Source organism: Carettochelys insculpta, chromosome 2 (genome assembly GCF_033958435.1).
Source record: "Carettochelys insculpta isolate YL-2023 chromosome 2, ASM3395843v1, whole genome shotgun sequence".
Taxonomy (NCBI): Eukaryota; Metazoa; Chordata; order Testudines; family Carettochelyidae; genus Carettochelys; species Carettochelys insculpta.
In genome coordinates this window covers 267,621,604-267,637,650 of record NC_134138.1, presented here as the reverse complement: position 1 = coordinate 267,637,650, position 16,047 = coordinate 267,621,604, and the positions used below count along the sequence as shown (strand labels likewise).

Genomic DNA, 16,047 nt, shown 5'->3' with positions numbered 1-16,047 from the left:
ATGTTCTGAACCAGATGAACACCTGGAGACCTGCATTATATTCTCAGGTGTGGCACAGACCTGCTTTATGATCTTGGACATGTCACTTTACCTCCGTGTCACTGTTCTCCCATCTATGTCTTATCTAGTTAGGCAGTCAGCTCTCTGGGGAAGAGACTAGTCTCTTACCATGTGTATATACAGGGGTCTCAATTTGATTTGCTTCCCTAGACACTACTGTAATACAAAACAAAAACATATGAAACCCTAGGGAATCAGAAAGCACGTAGAGGACTGGATATCTGTTCCCTAACCTGATTCCATACCAAGCCATGGAGCTGACAAATGAAATGACTGTTTCTGGCTCCTCTTACTCTGAACGTCAGCAGGCAATCTTCTGCACACAGCAAGATTGTCACGGATAAGCAGATGCACTATTTCCATATGGCACTTCTTGCCGATAGGCCAGAGGCTGCACTATTCTGATGAACAACACTGAAAAAGTCAGGCAATGCTGGGAAAGCAAACTCTTGTATCTAAGGCTTTGATTGCTTCTCACCTGGAGTCCTCATGGTTTTGTTCTTACCATGTAGATGGCAGTCTCCTAGGAAACGTAGTATGGGGAAAGAGCTGATGCATTAGCCTTTCATTTAGGTTCAAAACGTATTTTGGTAACAAGTGAAAACAAACGACACCCCCTTGACTGGAGAGAGAGACTGCACAGGGTGCACTGAACAGTTTAAAGTAGGTTCACTGTCAGCTTATTTTCTCCCTCCTCTCATTTGCTAACCTTTTTTGACTTTCCAGTCTTTATGCAATATAATCGGCACACTGTTAAAAGCAGTTTGAACCATAGCTCTAAGATGTTCAATGTTCACAGGGAATGGCAGCTTATTGGAAAAACCCAGGTTAGCATCTCTAAGAGAAAAACATGCACTTATTTTATGAAGACAACACCATTCTCTGGCTGAAACTGAGCAGTCTCAGCAAAGATGGGATCTGTACACTTACCATCAGCTGCTGTGCACCTGGAGATTAACTCCCATAATACTAGTCCCATTGCATACATGTCTATTCTCAGGAAGGCATCTCGCTGGAAGTTAATTGCCCCCTCTAACACCTCAGGAGCCATATATCGCCTTGTTCCCACCTATGTATCAAATGGAAAAAAAAATGCAAGTTATAAGAGACAGATGGGTTGTAGGAACTACTGTTGCTCCATCCATCTCACAGTTACTTCTCTGATAAGCTGGCTGTGTACTGGTTCCACCAAAGTGGGTCCACTTATTCTGAGATTCCTCCTCATTAAAACCTTTTCAAGCACCAGGCAACCACTGTAAGAAAGCTCCAGAACGTGAGGATATATATTTGTTGATCATTCAGTGGACAATAAAGTTTTGCATTAAATGCAATGAGGTAAAATAACTAGGTCTGAAATTCTGACATCGATCCACCCCATTGTCTCTAACTACTGCAGCACATACTGAATGTAAAAACGCACTAATCTTTGGAGATTAATGCATTAATTAAACACATTAATCTCTACACATCCTAACATCAAGTCAGACACTCAGTTATTTGATCATAGTTCATGACCTAATGCCCCCTTTATAAATTTAAAAAAGGAACTCTGGGCTAGTCAAAAGTTTGGTGAATATAAGTCTGATAGTCCTGGATAAAAGTCTCATTTATTCAGAAGACGTGCATAATGTAAGCACTGGAAGCTTTATCACACTGTGCTGCCAATGTGCCTCAACCATAGTCCTGGGACCACCACTAATCTGGAGAGAACAGCTTAATCTCTCTCTGTTAATCTTGTTACTTTTAGTACACAGAGATCTTTGCAAATGTGCTATAAACATATGGTGGAATATTAAGCCATGACGATGAGTAAGAAAGAAAGGGGACAAGAGTGGAAGGTAGGATCATTTGTCCCATGATGAAATTTATTTAAAAAAAAATTTCCCTCTTAGGGAATTCCTCCTCATGAAACTTCCCAACTTGCGAGGATGTAAATGGGGGGACAATGACTCAGCACAAAAAGATGGAGAAGCAGTTAGAAAGGTGCAAAAAAATTGTCAGAGCTGTGGCTGGCTTTACAGAAGTTTTAAGAATAATCCATTGCTCCTTCTTATGCTTTCTTTATACTAAATTTAATTTGTTTTTAAACACTGCATATTCAGCTTGGGAGAGTTATTGCTGCAAAAGGTCTCTAGGTAACTACAATGACTGCACTTTTTAAAAAAAAAAAAAAAAGTGCATAATTTTATGACTTGATATTTGATGCTAAGACCAGTGATCAAATCTCATGCTGCAAGGAATAAACTGAATACCACTACAGGTCAGGATGGTCTCCACCTCCATGCTATGCAGCCATGCACAAATGACTATGTATGTGTATGATTGGAAAGGGTGATATGTCACTTTCCTCTGCAGTAGCAGATAAAGGCTACTGGTGGAGCAAAGTTACATTAAAATTGCTGGTTGGAAGTGATTAGCGGAAATGTAAAGCTCAAGTGCCATTCTTTATGGAAGTTGCATGTGTGTGACAATATATAAAAAAGGTACAACTGGGTCATCCCATACCCTACACTCTCTGAACATCACCATCCAAGCTAATGAAAAAGTCAGCAAAGGTATTTGGCATCTATCCACGCACAAATTATCTAAGCTGAGCAAAGCCATGCCCTCCCCTATCCTACCTCCATGGAAACACTGCTGGCACCCAGCACGTATGGTAAGTTCCACATTTGTTTTCAGAAAGCAATAATGCTCACCTGCCCATGGGTGTCCCCTGGGGGTTTTCCTGGCTCAAACCGTACAGCCAGTCCAAAATCAGCTAGAACTGCTGTCAAGTCATTCTTCAACAACACATTTTTACTCTTGAAGTCCCTGCAGACAGCCAGGAAGCAAGTTCGAGAAGGATTTAGTATGGTACAAATCCCACCACTGTGAAATCAACATGTCAAAACTTGAGTGGCTTAATTGCCAAGCTCAGGATGAATTCCGTGACCCAGTGTGAATACATATACACCTGCCTTATGTCTGAGATCACACCACTGTTCCTCATAAGCTGAGCGTATGGGCAGCCACCCAGGACAGATTCAAATACTGCCCAGCTGACTAGCAGTGTGTCCACAGCCACGTGCAACAGGTGGCATGTGTTTCTATTGGTGGTGCACATAGCAAAATTTATTCCCCCTGTGGATGTTAAAAATCAGAGGGAACATTGGATCAGACCTGAATCTACAAAAGCATCAAGCAAACTAGAGCCCACACTGCTCCTGAGCATATTTATTAGATTTCTTCCCCTCCACCATACATTTCTTCGTGTCCCTTTTTACAAAATACACCAGGAATCTAAGGGGGTGGGGGACGGACACGGACACGGACACACAGAGAGAGAGAGAGAGAGAGAGAGAGAGAGAGAGAGAGAGCTGACAGCTATGTCTTATATTTCATGGATGAGCCGGCAGATGTGTGCCTTTAACAGCCCAATCATTGGCTGTCAGCCTCTTCCCTTCACCTGAGGGAGGATTATTGTGATGCTGCCATAAAGAAGAAGGACGGGTTTCTGTGATGCCCAATCAGGGTGTGAGAGATACAAGTCACACAGCTTCTAATATAAAGTCTAAGATAACTGAAGGGCAGAGGAATAAAAGCAGAAGCAAACAGGAAGCAGAGGAGAAGCAGGGGGAAGGGCAATTTTAGAAAAGAATCAAAGCTGGGTAAGAAAACAAGGAGAACGTAGGATACAGGGAAAACTGATGTCAAACTAAAACCAGGAGATGAACTAAAGGGACCATAATATATTATTTATAGCTACATGAATACACACACTGCACAGACACAGAGAATATAAAAATTGAGACATGAAGGCAGATCCCACGTTTAACATTTCACCATTCATGCCCTATGCAAAAGCCACACTAATGGGCAGACCCCACCTCTGAGTGGCATTCTCAGCAATGTTCTGAGAGGTGCAGGGAAAGCACCGACGGGACTCCCTCCATATTGTATGCACATTTTGTATACACTGGATTTTAAAAATAAGTGTGAAAAACTGGTCTCTGGCTCCATTAAAAAATCAGCAGTTTTTATAAAGTAACTAATTTTTAATGAACAAGTGCTTAATCTTTCTCTAAGTTTCACTAGTTTGTTGGTGATGGTGGGTTGCTCATAACAGCAAACACATTATACTAATTATGCCCATTAATTTCTGAGGCCAGTGTTACAGTCATGGACCTATAATCCTTTGTCAGCCTCATTAAAGTAGCATCCCTTTACAAAACAAGGCCTCTTTGGAAACCAGCTGATGTCAGTGAACCCTTTCTGCAGGTTCCAATAGTAGTGTGTGATGGGGATCTAGTCAATTTAATTGTTGAGCTCCTAGACCAGCAGTATCCTAGAAATATGGACTGCCTCAGATGCTGGAACAATAATTATTGGCAGAGTCCAAATTCCCTTTTGTCGTGGTTTACTATGGATTCATCAGAGTTTCAGCCACAAGCCATTCAAAGCTATGTCCTTAACTTAGTCTTACAGTAAGAATGTGAGTAAAAGGCCTAATGAGAAAAACCTCACTCCCTGGCCTGCCCACGTTCTCAGCAGAAAAGGGCTGTTGGTGAAAGTAATTCATTACAGACCTTAGACAGCAGACGGCAATGCCCTGTATGCGCCGCATTATAATTTTCCTATATTCTTTCAGATCTGGCAGGTGACCTTGCTGAATGTAGGACACTGCAGCCTTGCACAATGTAATTAATGAATTCACATACAATTGTTTTAAATTAAAAAAAGGTTATCTGTCCAAATGTTTTGAGGAAAGAGGAATTACTGGACTGGAAAGAGGTACCTATGGCTTCCCTGGGTGTCATAAAGCCATATCCAAAGCAGTGCTCCCTATGAGCTGAGCGCTTGGGCAACTGCCCAGAAGAGGTTCAGGTGCTTCCCAGCTGACTAGCAGAGCACCCACAGCGGGCAACATGTGCTTCCATTGGTGGTGCACAACTGCACATGCCTGGATGCACATTACATTTATTCTGACCATGGATAGAAAAAAAAACTAGAGGGACCACTTCTCCACAGGCAGGCTGAACTGCTCATTCCCCCAGTCCCAGCCTTCATAAAGGAAATAACAACTCTTCCTTACCACGGCAACACACAAATCTGGATGTTCTAGCTGGGGAATGTCTGCTAGATGATTAAATCCTCTGTACAGTACAGCAGTTAGTGGAGACATTTCTGCAGCACGCAGAATTTGTTATTTTAGCCTATTTAGGACAAAATTTAAAGGTGACTTAATTGCTCATGCAAATCTGCGCTCTCATGATTCTCCCTCATTGACCTACAACTCCATTTGATAGAGGAGTAAACCTATGACAGTCAATTATCCACAACAATACACTGCCCCCTTATCTTACAAAGGAAAAAGGAAAGTTGAGATGCATACATACACAAACTTTGGGGCATATTGTGCATGTATTACATTCTCCCTGTGAATCTACAAAGAAAAACAAATACTTAAACACATTCAAACTGACCAACTGGTCAAAAACGTCAAGGAACAACTCCCCCAGCCACAGAAAGAAAAACAATCCTGCACGGAAAGAGCTTTTGGCTCTCTGAGCATGAGAAAAGAAGATCTGTATTTATGGGCTTGAATAAAAACAGTCCGATTTGCTGAACAACTGAACATCTGGTGACTCCCACTCAGATCTAAGAAACAGGATTTTTAAGGCGCAGCCAATCACAGGCTTGGCAACACGACCTGAAGGTCAGAAAACTATTCTGTTAGACCAAGGAATGGAGGGGGATTAAGCTCTAGGGTCAGGGATCTCCACTGAAAATCCCTTCACAGTAACCTTCTGCCATTCAGATTTGGTGCCAGTCCATTTGAGCATCTTAGCTGGTAGGTAACAGAATGCAGCAAGAGAAGAATACTCCTTCCACACCGCCATTCACACCCACATCTATCCAGAAGCTGCTAGCAACAACAATAGCAATTAAGGCAAGTTTATTTTACTATCTGTGCCTATCAATTAAAATGTGAGTTTTAAGTAAGTCAACACCTTTCTGTCATGCACTAATAGCCATACATCTGAGGTAAAATGGTATTTAACGTATGAAATCTGTAAGCTTGCCTCACCATTAGAGACCTCCAGAACACAGCCAGCTCCAGCCCCTGTGTGATGTTTCAGTATGCCCCAGGCTGACAAAAGGTCACATATATGCAGTGCTTTTTTTTTTTTTTTTTTGTGCCAGTACTGACTACTGGCACCTCGGGAGCCCCAGCCATTGGACTGACTGAGAGGGGGAGGGGAGAGCTGGCTTAGTACCAGCACCTCTTCTCCCTCCCCCTCCCCCACCTAAAAAAAGTTGCTGCATACATGTGAAATGCTACCAGAAAATGAACACTTGTGGGGGCTCACTAGTATGCGGCACTTCTGAAGACATAGTCTATATGTGTAACACTTGGAAAACATTTCTACAACCCTAGCTTGTACTAAAATGCCAGTTATCTGATCTCTGACTTTTTAGAGATTGGTTCCATGCTGCACAGGCAATCCCACCAGCATAAAAACAGTGGTTGTTTAGTGACAGAAGAGCTTTGCTTGGAAAATTTAGTAAGATTCTGCATTGCAGAACAGTGCAGAATATGCACTGGGCTTCTGCAAGAAGTGGCTGAACCATGACAGAACATCACCATGACATCAGTTGACAGTCCATTTGAATTATACGCTTCTAAAATAAAGTGAGATATGGAACAGGATTATTTTACTGACAGCCAGCAGATCCTGTCCCCCCTGCAATGCCACATACAAACAACACTCATTTCAACACAACTAGACACCTATTACTGCCAACTAGATATACAATGAAGCTCTGTTAGCTTCCTCTTCTCCTTTGCCCACCTAACCTTAAACTGGGTGATAGGTGTGACAGTACTGTTGGGCCCACATGACTTCGGTGGACTCAGGAAAAAACTTCCACTGACATCGACTGGCACTGGAGTGGATCACTACTAATGAAAGCCACTTGCTTTTCTTTATGCAGGGTTTAATACAAGAGAATCCATGTCAACAGGCTATTTTAAATAAGAGTACCAAATCACAAGGGAGCGGGTGGCTAAATAACCTCTTATTTTTTCATACTCATCCCATGGGAAATGAGCTTACAAATTGTCTCGCCCTCTTGTCACTAGTTACTTCTACTCACGTCAGATTCGTCTGTGAGAGATGGAGTGCTCCAAACTGATTACTAGATAGATACCTAATAATTAATCTTCTCCTAACATGGGCAGTACCGTTTACCTTGTACCAACAATGAGATGTCCTCTAGCACCTTATAGACTAAGCTTTCGTGGGCAAAGACCCTCTTCTAATTGGTCTCTAGTCTATAAGGTGTCACAGGGCTCCTTGTTGGTTTTGTGGACACAGACTAACCCAGCTACCCCTCTGGTATTTATCTTGAACTAAATTGTTGAAAGGGGCAGGCACACACAAAATCAAACAAAATGGTACACTCTCTATATGGGACAACTGAAAGGTTTTTAAAGTGTACTACATACAAACCCACCACTTTAAACAGTAACAATCTCTGTGGGGTGGGGAAACTCAGGTCTTTCATTTGACAGACCCAAAAGGGCGGTTTGTCGGAAGAGATTAATGCCCTTCCCACCAGATCATGGCTTCACTTGACGTTTCCCCACAAATTATCACAACAGAATACAACCCTCTCCTCCCCTCACCTTTTCTCCTTTTTGTGAAAGCTTGAAATCTTGCTCTACGAAGAGGCCCTGATTCAAAACGTCACTCCATGTTGTTCCACACTAGGCTTGAGTGAACAAAAATTATCCACCACCATGCGCTCCGTGCATAAGCCGAGTACTTGGCTGGAGGAGTGATCTGTTCACCCCTCGATAATCACAGCTTGACAGTAAAGGAAAGAAAAAACTGTCCTCCTGCAAGCTTCCCTGCTTACTGCAAGTGGGGCAGCTCAAACAGATCTCTGCATCAGGACTGAACAAGCCTTCACAGTGCCAGCTTCAACTCCCCTACTGGACTCAGCACTTTTCTCTCTGGTTCTGAAGCTGCTAGCACTCAGCAGCAGCTAGTCACATCTCTCAGCTCGGCTGGTGTCAGGGCACTACAGGTTTGGATGGGTAGTGTTACTGTGCTCCCATAGCAGACATCCCGCTCCCACCGCTGTCCACTCCTCCCCGCCACCCCCCTTCGCTGGGGGCTCACACTCAGTTTAAATCATGGCTGGGACTTCCCAGGCTGCTCCCTCCAGGACCCTCCTTCCTTCTGGATGTTGTTTGCCCCTCTGTGGGCCATGCCTGCTGGCTCCCTCACTGCTCCTGGTGGGTTCCTGCCCCTACACGGACTCCCATGCCCCCACTTGCTGGCTCATATGTGTCATTGGGCCCTCTCACAGCTCTCACTGGCCTTCCATCAGGTTCTTCAGCTGTTGACTGTTTGCAACAGAGCCTCATCGACCTGGGGCTGCTCTTGCTGTCTCGCTCCCTTACCAGGCACAAAGCCAGGACTTGAGCTGGGGCTCCCTGACTGAGGCCCTCTCAGTGCTGGGATCCCATCTCCTCCTCAGCCCCTCCTTTTTCTCTCTTAGTATGGAAAGGCAGCACCAGGAACACCTCCCTCTCCCGAAGTTTTAGTAAGGGGAACAACAGAGCCATTCCATGAGGGGAGGTGGATGCCTCTTAAAAACAGTGCAGAATCAACAGTGCCAGAAAACTGTAGCCCAGAGACTGAGGTCTCCGTGCCAAAAAGTTCTCAGTATCCTGAGAAGTGGGTGCTCTGGTCCAACTGATACCAAAAGGTCCTTAGAGCACTGCAATTCATGCAGTACTGAGAAGGGATCCAAGGCTGACAGGATAGCTCCAGCAATACTGCCAATGGCACACAACAGCAGGTGGGCACTATTTGTTCAGCGCCAACTGTGCTGAACACATTGGTACTCCTGTCAACTTCCCTTAGTCTTCTCACCTGGGGTAGAGTAACAGGGTTGTTGGGAGACTGACCTGTGGTCAATTTGGCAGGTCTTAATTAGAAAGAAAATGCCCTGCTAGGAAAACAAGCAACCCAGAGGTTAAAAAGGGAAAACAAAACAGTTCTCTCACTACCTATGAAAACTAACCAAATCTACACTATGAGACTAAGTACTTAAGAGCTCAGGCAAGGTGGGGGCCCTTTTTGGGGGGTGGGGGGGTTGGGGACCAATGACCCACAGAAAAATCCCTTACTGATGTGGCCCATGACTGAGATATCTCACTGCCCTTGCACATTAGCCCCAGGTGGGGAGGGAGAAGGAGGACCAAGGTTCAAGGCTTCCCCCAAGGATCCTAGGGGCCACAGATTTTGTGAGCCCCTCCTAGCTCCTAGTGAGGCCAAAAACAAAGGGTTCAGAGTGAAGGAGGGGCTACTGGGAAGCAGGATGGACATGGGCATGTGGAGACAGGGTGGGAGGCAGAGTGCAGGAACAGGCTGGAGGTACAGGGTCTCAGCAGGAGATAGGGTGCAGAAGGGGGTTGGGGGTAGGGATGCAGGACCTAGGCTGGAGGTAGGGTGCAGGAGGGAGCTGAGGGTGGGTGGGCAAGGTGGGAGGCAGGTTGCAGGAGGGGACTGACTGTGTGGGGTCTGGGGGGGAGGTTGGGTGCGGGAACAGGGCGAACGTGGGGACCTGGGCAGGAAAGGGGGTACAGATGGGGCACTTACCTGCACAGCTCCCCCGTGGTACAAGAGCTGTACATCCCCCACCGCTCCCAGGTACTGCCACCCACTGCTCCCCTCAGCTGAGGGGGAGAAGAAACGGTGACACACACAACCACTTCCTACCCCCAGGTAGGCAGAGCCTGATCCCACCCACAAGGTCCAGGGGGTTTCCCACACACACCTCCAACCCTCCCTGACAGTCGAGAGCCAGTGCTGGCACTACAGTCTAACAGGCGCAGGGGGAGGAGGTGGCCTGTGGGGCAGGAACACCAGCATGGGCTCCACATTGTGAAGTTGCGGGTGAGAGCCCAGAGCCAGAACCAGGCAAGCTCTGGGCCAGTTCCCCACCCCTGCACTAAGGGCAGAAAACGAAAGGTGCAGGCACACTGAAGACACACAATTGGAGACAGGGGGCCTCAGCCTTTTACTATTGTAGCCCCTCCTCCCAGCCGTGAAAATTTCACAGCCTGCCTGTGCCACAGTTGTTTTTCTGAACAGAAAAGCCCAGGAGGCAAACAGAGCCACGGGAGCCCCACAGCAGACGTTGGCCTCAGCTCAAGAGGGCAGGACTTGAGGCCCCAGGCTTCAGCATTGCACAGCACGATTTTACCTTTCCAGCCTCATGCCAGACCTGCTTGGGGGACACCCTGAAACATGCCTTGGCCACCTAGGGGTTCCTAGACTGCTGCAGCCTTCAGCAATGGGGAGACCCTGATATATAGCCTTGGTGTCTGACATTAGGGAGCCTAAGGTTCACTCGCAAGCTGCATGGACACCGCCAGCTGAAAATCTTCAATCAAGGGCTTGAGGGGCTTACATGTACCTGAAATGGAGCACCCAAAGGAGCACTACCCCCGGAGGAAATCTGCAGCACTAGCTTTCACTGACTTACACACTAAAGCTCTTACTTTCAGTTTGCACTAGGGGGCACTAGAGCACTGCCAAGCATCCACTGTGATAATTACACCATTAATCCTCCTTTTGTGCCAGAGGCCAATGGTGTTAAGGAATTAGCTGAAGCTTTTTGTGGCAGTAGCTCACTCAGACTTAACTGCGAATTGAAGCATGTTAAAAGTACATTGTTCTGTGCTATTCCGAAGTATCACCCACCTTTAAACACACTTACTCAAAACATTACCTTCGTAAGGCACAGACACCCCCCACCCCACCGCCTCACCCTTAAACTATATGCTCCATCGATGCTGAAGTTCACACACAGGGAATGAATTCTTCCTTGCTTCCCCCCTGCATCATTTGCTCAATCTATTGTGACACTAATTACCACGGCCCATAGCTTCAAGACTTTTGTAGGGCTTTTCTCCTGCCCCACCCCTAGGAATTTCACATACAAATCATTACATTTTTTTTTACAGGGACAAGTGTCAAGGAGGCAGAGTTCCCCCTTCCTCCCCGCCTCCTGCCCAAAGTGACGGAGATGCAGCTGCAGGCTGTTGCACAAGATCACGTTTCTCAGAATTCTCTTAGTGGTTTGGAGGGACGGGCATCCAGGGGCTGAACAGAAAACATTTTGTAACCAAGATTTAGCTTCTCCTATGTAATAATCAGTCTCACCGACCCAGATTCTGACCACTGCAACTGACAGTTACATTTCAGCTGAAGTAAAGGGCAGTGCAGTGGGTGGGGGAATATGCCCAGGGACTGATATAAAGCCTTCCACCTGATTTGAATCCCTCCTAAAAACTCGAGCAAGGTTATCTATATTTTTATTTTAGAGTAAGCTGTATAGAACCATCAAGGAATGCAAACGTATCAAGGAGTATCCCTCATCCTTCTGCACTCCGACAAATATCTACGCCATCCTAACCTGTTCCATGTCTAAAAGGTACTGTAAACTCTTTGGGTCCAGGATCATCTCTTGTATCTTTTGTACAATTCACAGAAAGCAAAGTGCTACAAAATACTGAGTAATAGATGGCAGCCATTTTCTGTTTCACTTACTGCTTCCTTCTGAACAAACACTCAGCTGAAGAGGATGGAACTGAAGCCTAAGCATCGACTCTGAAATAATTATACCCTCTAGGAGCACAGGTTTAAATCCTCACACAGCCAAGTAAGTAGATATGCAGCATATTACAGACTACCATTCAATTTATTCAGATTATAATGCCGCGGGAGACCATTTTCATCATCTAGTCTAGCCTCCTGCATAACACAAGACTTCCCTGAATTAATTCCTGTTTAAATTAGAAACAGATCTTTCAAAACACATCCAATCAATATAAAAATTGCCAGAGATGGAGAATCTGCCACAACACTTGGAAAACAGCTAAAGTTTCCACCTTATTTCTATGCTCAATTTGTCTAACTTCAACTTCCAGCTACTGAATCTTGTCATACTTGTGGCTGCTAGCCCAAAAAAACCTCTATCATCAAATTTCAATTCTCCAGGTAGGTACTAGCAACTTGTCATCAAGAGGCAGCGAGTAGAACCTTCCCTTAGTTAAGATAAACAAATTGAGCTCTTTGACTCTGTTGTGAAAGGTTGTTTTCTAATCCTTCAATCAATTCTGCGGCTCTCCTCTGAACTCTCTCCATTTTATCAACATCGTTCTTGAATTGCAGACTCCAAACTGGACACAGGATTCCAACGCACAGGCCTTTTGGAGAAGGACTAAATCAAGGTCCTGCCTATCTGTCTGGACATTAATCATCCCCTGGCACCTTTGGTGGAACAGCAGAGGATTTCTTCCCCCATGCTTTTGGCCTAAATGTGTCTCCTACAGTGACACTGCAGTGTGGTGGCACTAAGTACTTTCTGGCTATACTCTATTATGTATCTCTTTCAAAATGCTTTAGGATGAAAGGCACAACATAAAAGCAAGGCCACCTCCCTCCTCTATTCAACAAAACCTTCTAAAATACATGACCTTCTGATGACAGAGAGAAGGTGGGTGAAGTAATATCTTTTATCATAGAATCATAGAACAATAGAGCTGGAAGAGACCTAAAAAAGCCATCAAGTCCAGCCCCTTGCCCTAGGCAGGGCCAAACCCATCAGATTAGCCCAGCCAGGGCTTTGCTAAGGCAGGACTTAAACACCTCCAGGGATGGAGACTCCACTACTTCACTGGGTAGACCATTCCAATGATTCACCACCCTCCTAGTGAAAAAGTTTTTCCTAATGTTCAACCTGGACCTTCCTAACCGCAACTTGAGACCATTGTTCCAGGCCAACATCTGCTAGTTCCAGGTTTGTGCTTTCATGCTGAAGGACCACAGTTATGCAAAAAGACAATACCTGTGTGCTATGGCAGGTTTGTGTCCTTCCCCCTTACACCAGGGGACATCTTCATGTAGGTAGGAAAGCCCACGGGCCATTGTTTCTGCAACATGGCAGAGTTCATTCCAGCTGATAATATTCCCCTTCAGGTAATCTGTCAAAGAGCCCTGAGAAATAGAGTATCATATGTTCTTAGAACTTAATCACAGACCTTGGTGACAGTTGTGCCAAATCATCAGTTTAGAGAATGGTTTTAATGACTGCTTCAAAAGTTGAATTTTTGACAGAAAAGTCCCACTTGGAAAGAATAAAACAAAAAAGAAAAAGGTAAGAATGCTGGTAAAGTACTATCACTTTCTTGGACTTAATACAACACGTAGATTTAGAATATTTGAAATAAACACACATAATGGCTTTCAAAATTAGTTCTACCAAGTCTAGCTACCTCAGGGAAAATCCGGAGCAGTTATACAAGAAAGTGAAAGCCTTATATGAGAAAAGTTCTCACATTCCATCCTCTTTCTATGGACATGGCTAACTCTGTGAACCTTGGATTAAACACAGGGATAACATTGCAGCTCAAATCTGGATTTGTGAACTCTCTTTTTATTTTAAATGTTAGCTATATCTGATAAAGAGGCAACCCATTAACAGAGATATGCTGTGAGTTTTAAGTAAATACGCAGCCTGTTTGAAAGTGCAGAGTAAGGACAGGGACAGTCAGGTCTGAATGCTGTTTCTCAGGTTTGCCTATGGAGGTGCAAGGTTTCCATTACTTACAAGGACAAAACACTGGCCTTTTTCAACTTCTCCTCCTGCCCAGCACAACAGACTGATTTTCCAAAGCCTGTGGTTTAAAGATTTTTTTAGAAGAACTAACTATTAGTTTGCCTTTTTTCTTTCAACAAACTGAAACATGGCTCACCACGGAGAAATGCGAGCTACTCTGGAATAGCTACCAGGGAAACATGACATTCCAATGTGACTGTTCAAATGGTAAACACCCATTTCAAATCCTGCATTGTCATCCCTGTAGGCATCATCCCTTCAGCCGCCCCTACTCCCCGCCCACTTGGAAATGTGGCTATATGGTACCTTGTCATGGAACGCTGTGATCAACCACAGCTCCATCTCCAGGTTTGTTCCTCTCTTCTCTGCTGCAATAAACTGCAAAAGGTTTTCATGCTTCATGCCAGGGGTGCTGAAGATTTCTCTCTCGCTCTGCCAGGATTGTTTATCCTAAAGCAGAGGGAAACATGATCAAAGGCCACTTCTAAATTAAACCCTTCATTTAAAGCTAACAGCTACCACAACACAGGGCACGGCTGATGCACCTCTTAGCATTCTCAGATGTCCTAAAAAAAAAAAAGTACAGATGCCTTTAAAATTAGGCAGTTTGCCAAAAGGTCTAGATGCCAGAGGGGAGAAGACAACACTCCTGTATTCAAACCACCTACAAATTATTTCTGTAGCCTCATTTAAAAAAAAATGAAACCTGAAAATATAAAGTCATTGTTTGGGGGAAAAAAAGCAGCCAAAATGTCTGTGAAAGCAAATAAAAGAATGAAGCTCATGCCAATACCAGCTACATTTATATTTTAGCTATTAGATCATCATCAACCAGAACGGACTGTGTCATGTCCATGTAGTTAGCCATAGCTTGTGTGGACAGAGAAATCTCCTTCCATAAAACCACAGTGAAACACACAAGGAAGAGAAGGTCATAGGTGCAGAACACAAAGATTTTTCAATCATTTTGTTCAACTTGGCATATTTGATTGTTTTGGTATTTCCATTTGCAATACTTACTGAGTTTTGAATGCTAAAAGCGAAAGATACAATGTAAATCAGCCCACTGATGCTCCTGTGCAACTGGTCTTCACTCCATTAGGACTGTGGCTTTGTGAGCTGCAAATTACTTGTTAGGTCTGGATTCACAATGTACCTAGGATCTGGTATTTACGCACTCTTTGGGTATTGCACTGCATGCTGTCTTGCTGCATTTTTACAATTTTTGCATTTGAACCTAAATGCACAATAGATTTCAAAATGGGATCATTTGCCTAGCTTGAAACAGCAACTGCTGTGCAGGTGGCATTTACAAATGAGGTAAACATACCAAAAGGCATATGGCGGTCCTTGAACTTCTCTCACCTGTATGGGGAAGATTTTCACTGCTACATAGTCATTCATCAGCTGAGCCTTCCAGACACAGCCAAAGCGCCCCCTAGCTTTGATTTCCAGTAACTGCAAAGGCTTAAGGCCAACCAGTGGAGAGGGGGGTGGTGGACCAGGGTCCTAAGAACCAAAACAAGGATAAATATATGGGTTACCAATGGAAGTCAAAGAGAGACGCAAAAGGGGAAATGTATTTTATGAGATTGAAATTCTACTGTTCAAAACAAGTTATGACATAGTAGCTGAGCAGTGTGAAATTCACATTTTGTTTTCCAGAATTTTCGCACAAAACACTGCCAGTTGGTAGCATTTCCCACATTCACATGTGGTTTGTAAGAAATGTTACTACTCATTTCATCAAATCATGGCAAAATCTTGAATTTTCCCATGTCTTCAATGCAAAGCTTGTTTACTTTTGAAAAACAAACCTTTCGAACTCAGTGCTATCTCCTGCAAAAAATGCAACCTTCAGTCTAGTTTAATAAAAGACAAGAAGCAAACTGTCTAGAATTTCAAGTAGTTTTCTGCTTCATTATGACTATTTCATATATGTCCAACCAATAGCAAATAAGCAGGTTTGTCGCCCTGTCAGGAACAACAGGCTTATATAAAAATAACAGCTGTATAATCTCAATGTTTGTATGAAAGATGTTATCTAAAAACAATTAGCTTCATGAAGAATGGTCGTCCTCCTCCAACCCAAATCAACCTTCCATGTCTGAAAAGCCCATATGCATAGACTCTGTCACACAAGGAAGAAATAAAAAAGGGGCTCAGCACCTCAAACTAAAATTAAGCTACAAGATTTTTTTTTTCAACCCATATAAAAATATTAGGTTCTTACAGCATGTGCGAAGACAGCCATTATGATTCCAGAATGGTACTGCAACATTTGTTTAATAATTTAACAAAGCA

The 16,047-nt window shown here is 44.1% G+C and overlaps 1 protein-coding gene across 1 annotated transcript in view; it reads right to left on the bottom strand.

Moving 5' to 3' along the window:
- The window catches only part of ACVR2B (activin A receptor type 2B), a 190,501-nt gene that overhangs the window by 15,708 nt on the left and 158,746 nt on the right, over positions 1-16,047 (bottom strand). The window contains exons 5-9 of the mRNA XM_074985118.1: positions 15,109-15,252; positions 14,050-14,193; positions 12,973-13,121; positions 2,757-2,871; positions 991-1,129 (exon numbers count right to left, since the gene is read on the bottom strand). Of these exons, the coding sequence (XP_074841219.1) occupies positions 991-1,129; positions 2,757-2,871; positions 12,973-13,121; positions 14,050-14,193; positions 15,109-15,252 (691 nt within the window). The remainder of the gene's footprint in view (positions 1-990; positions 1,130-2,756; positions 2,872-12,972; positions 13,122-14,049; positions 14,194-15,108; positions 15,253-16,047) is intronic.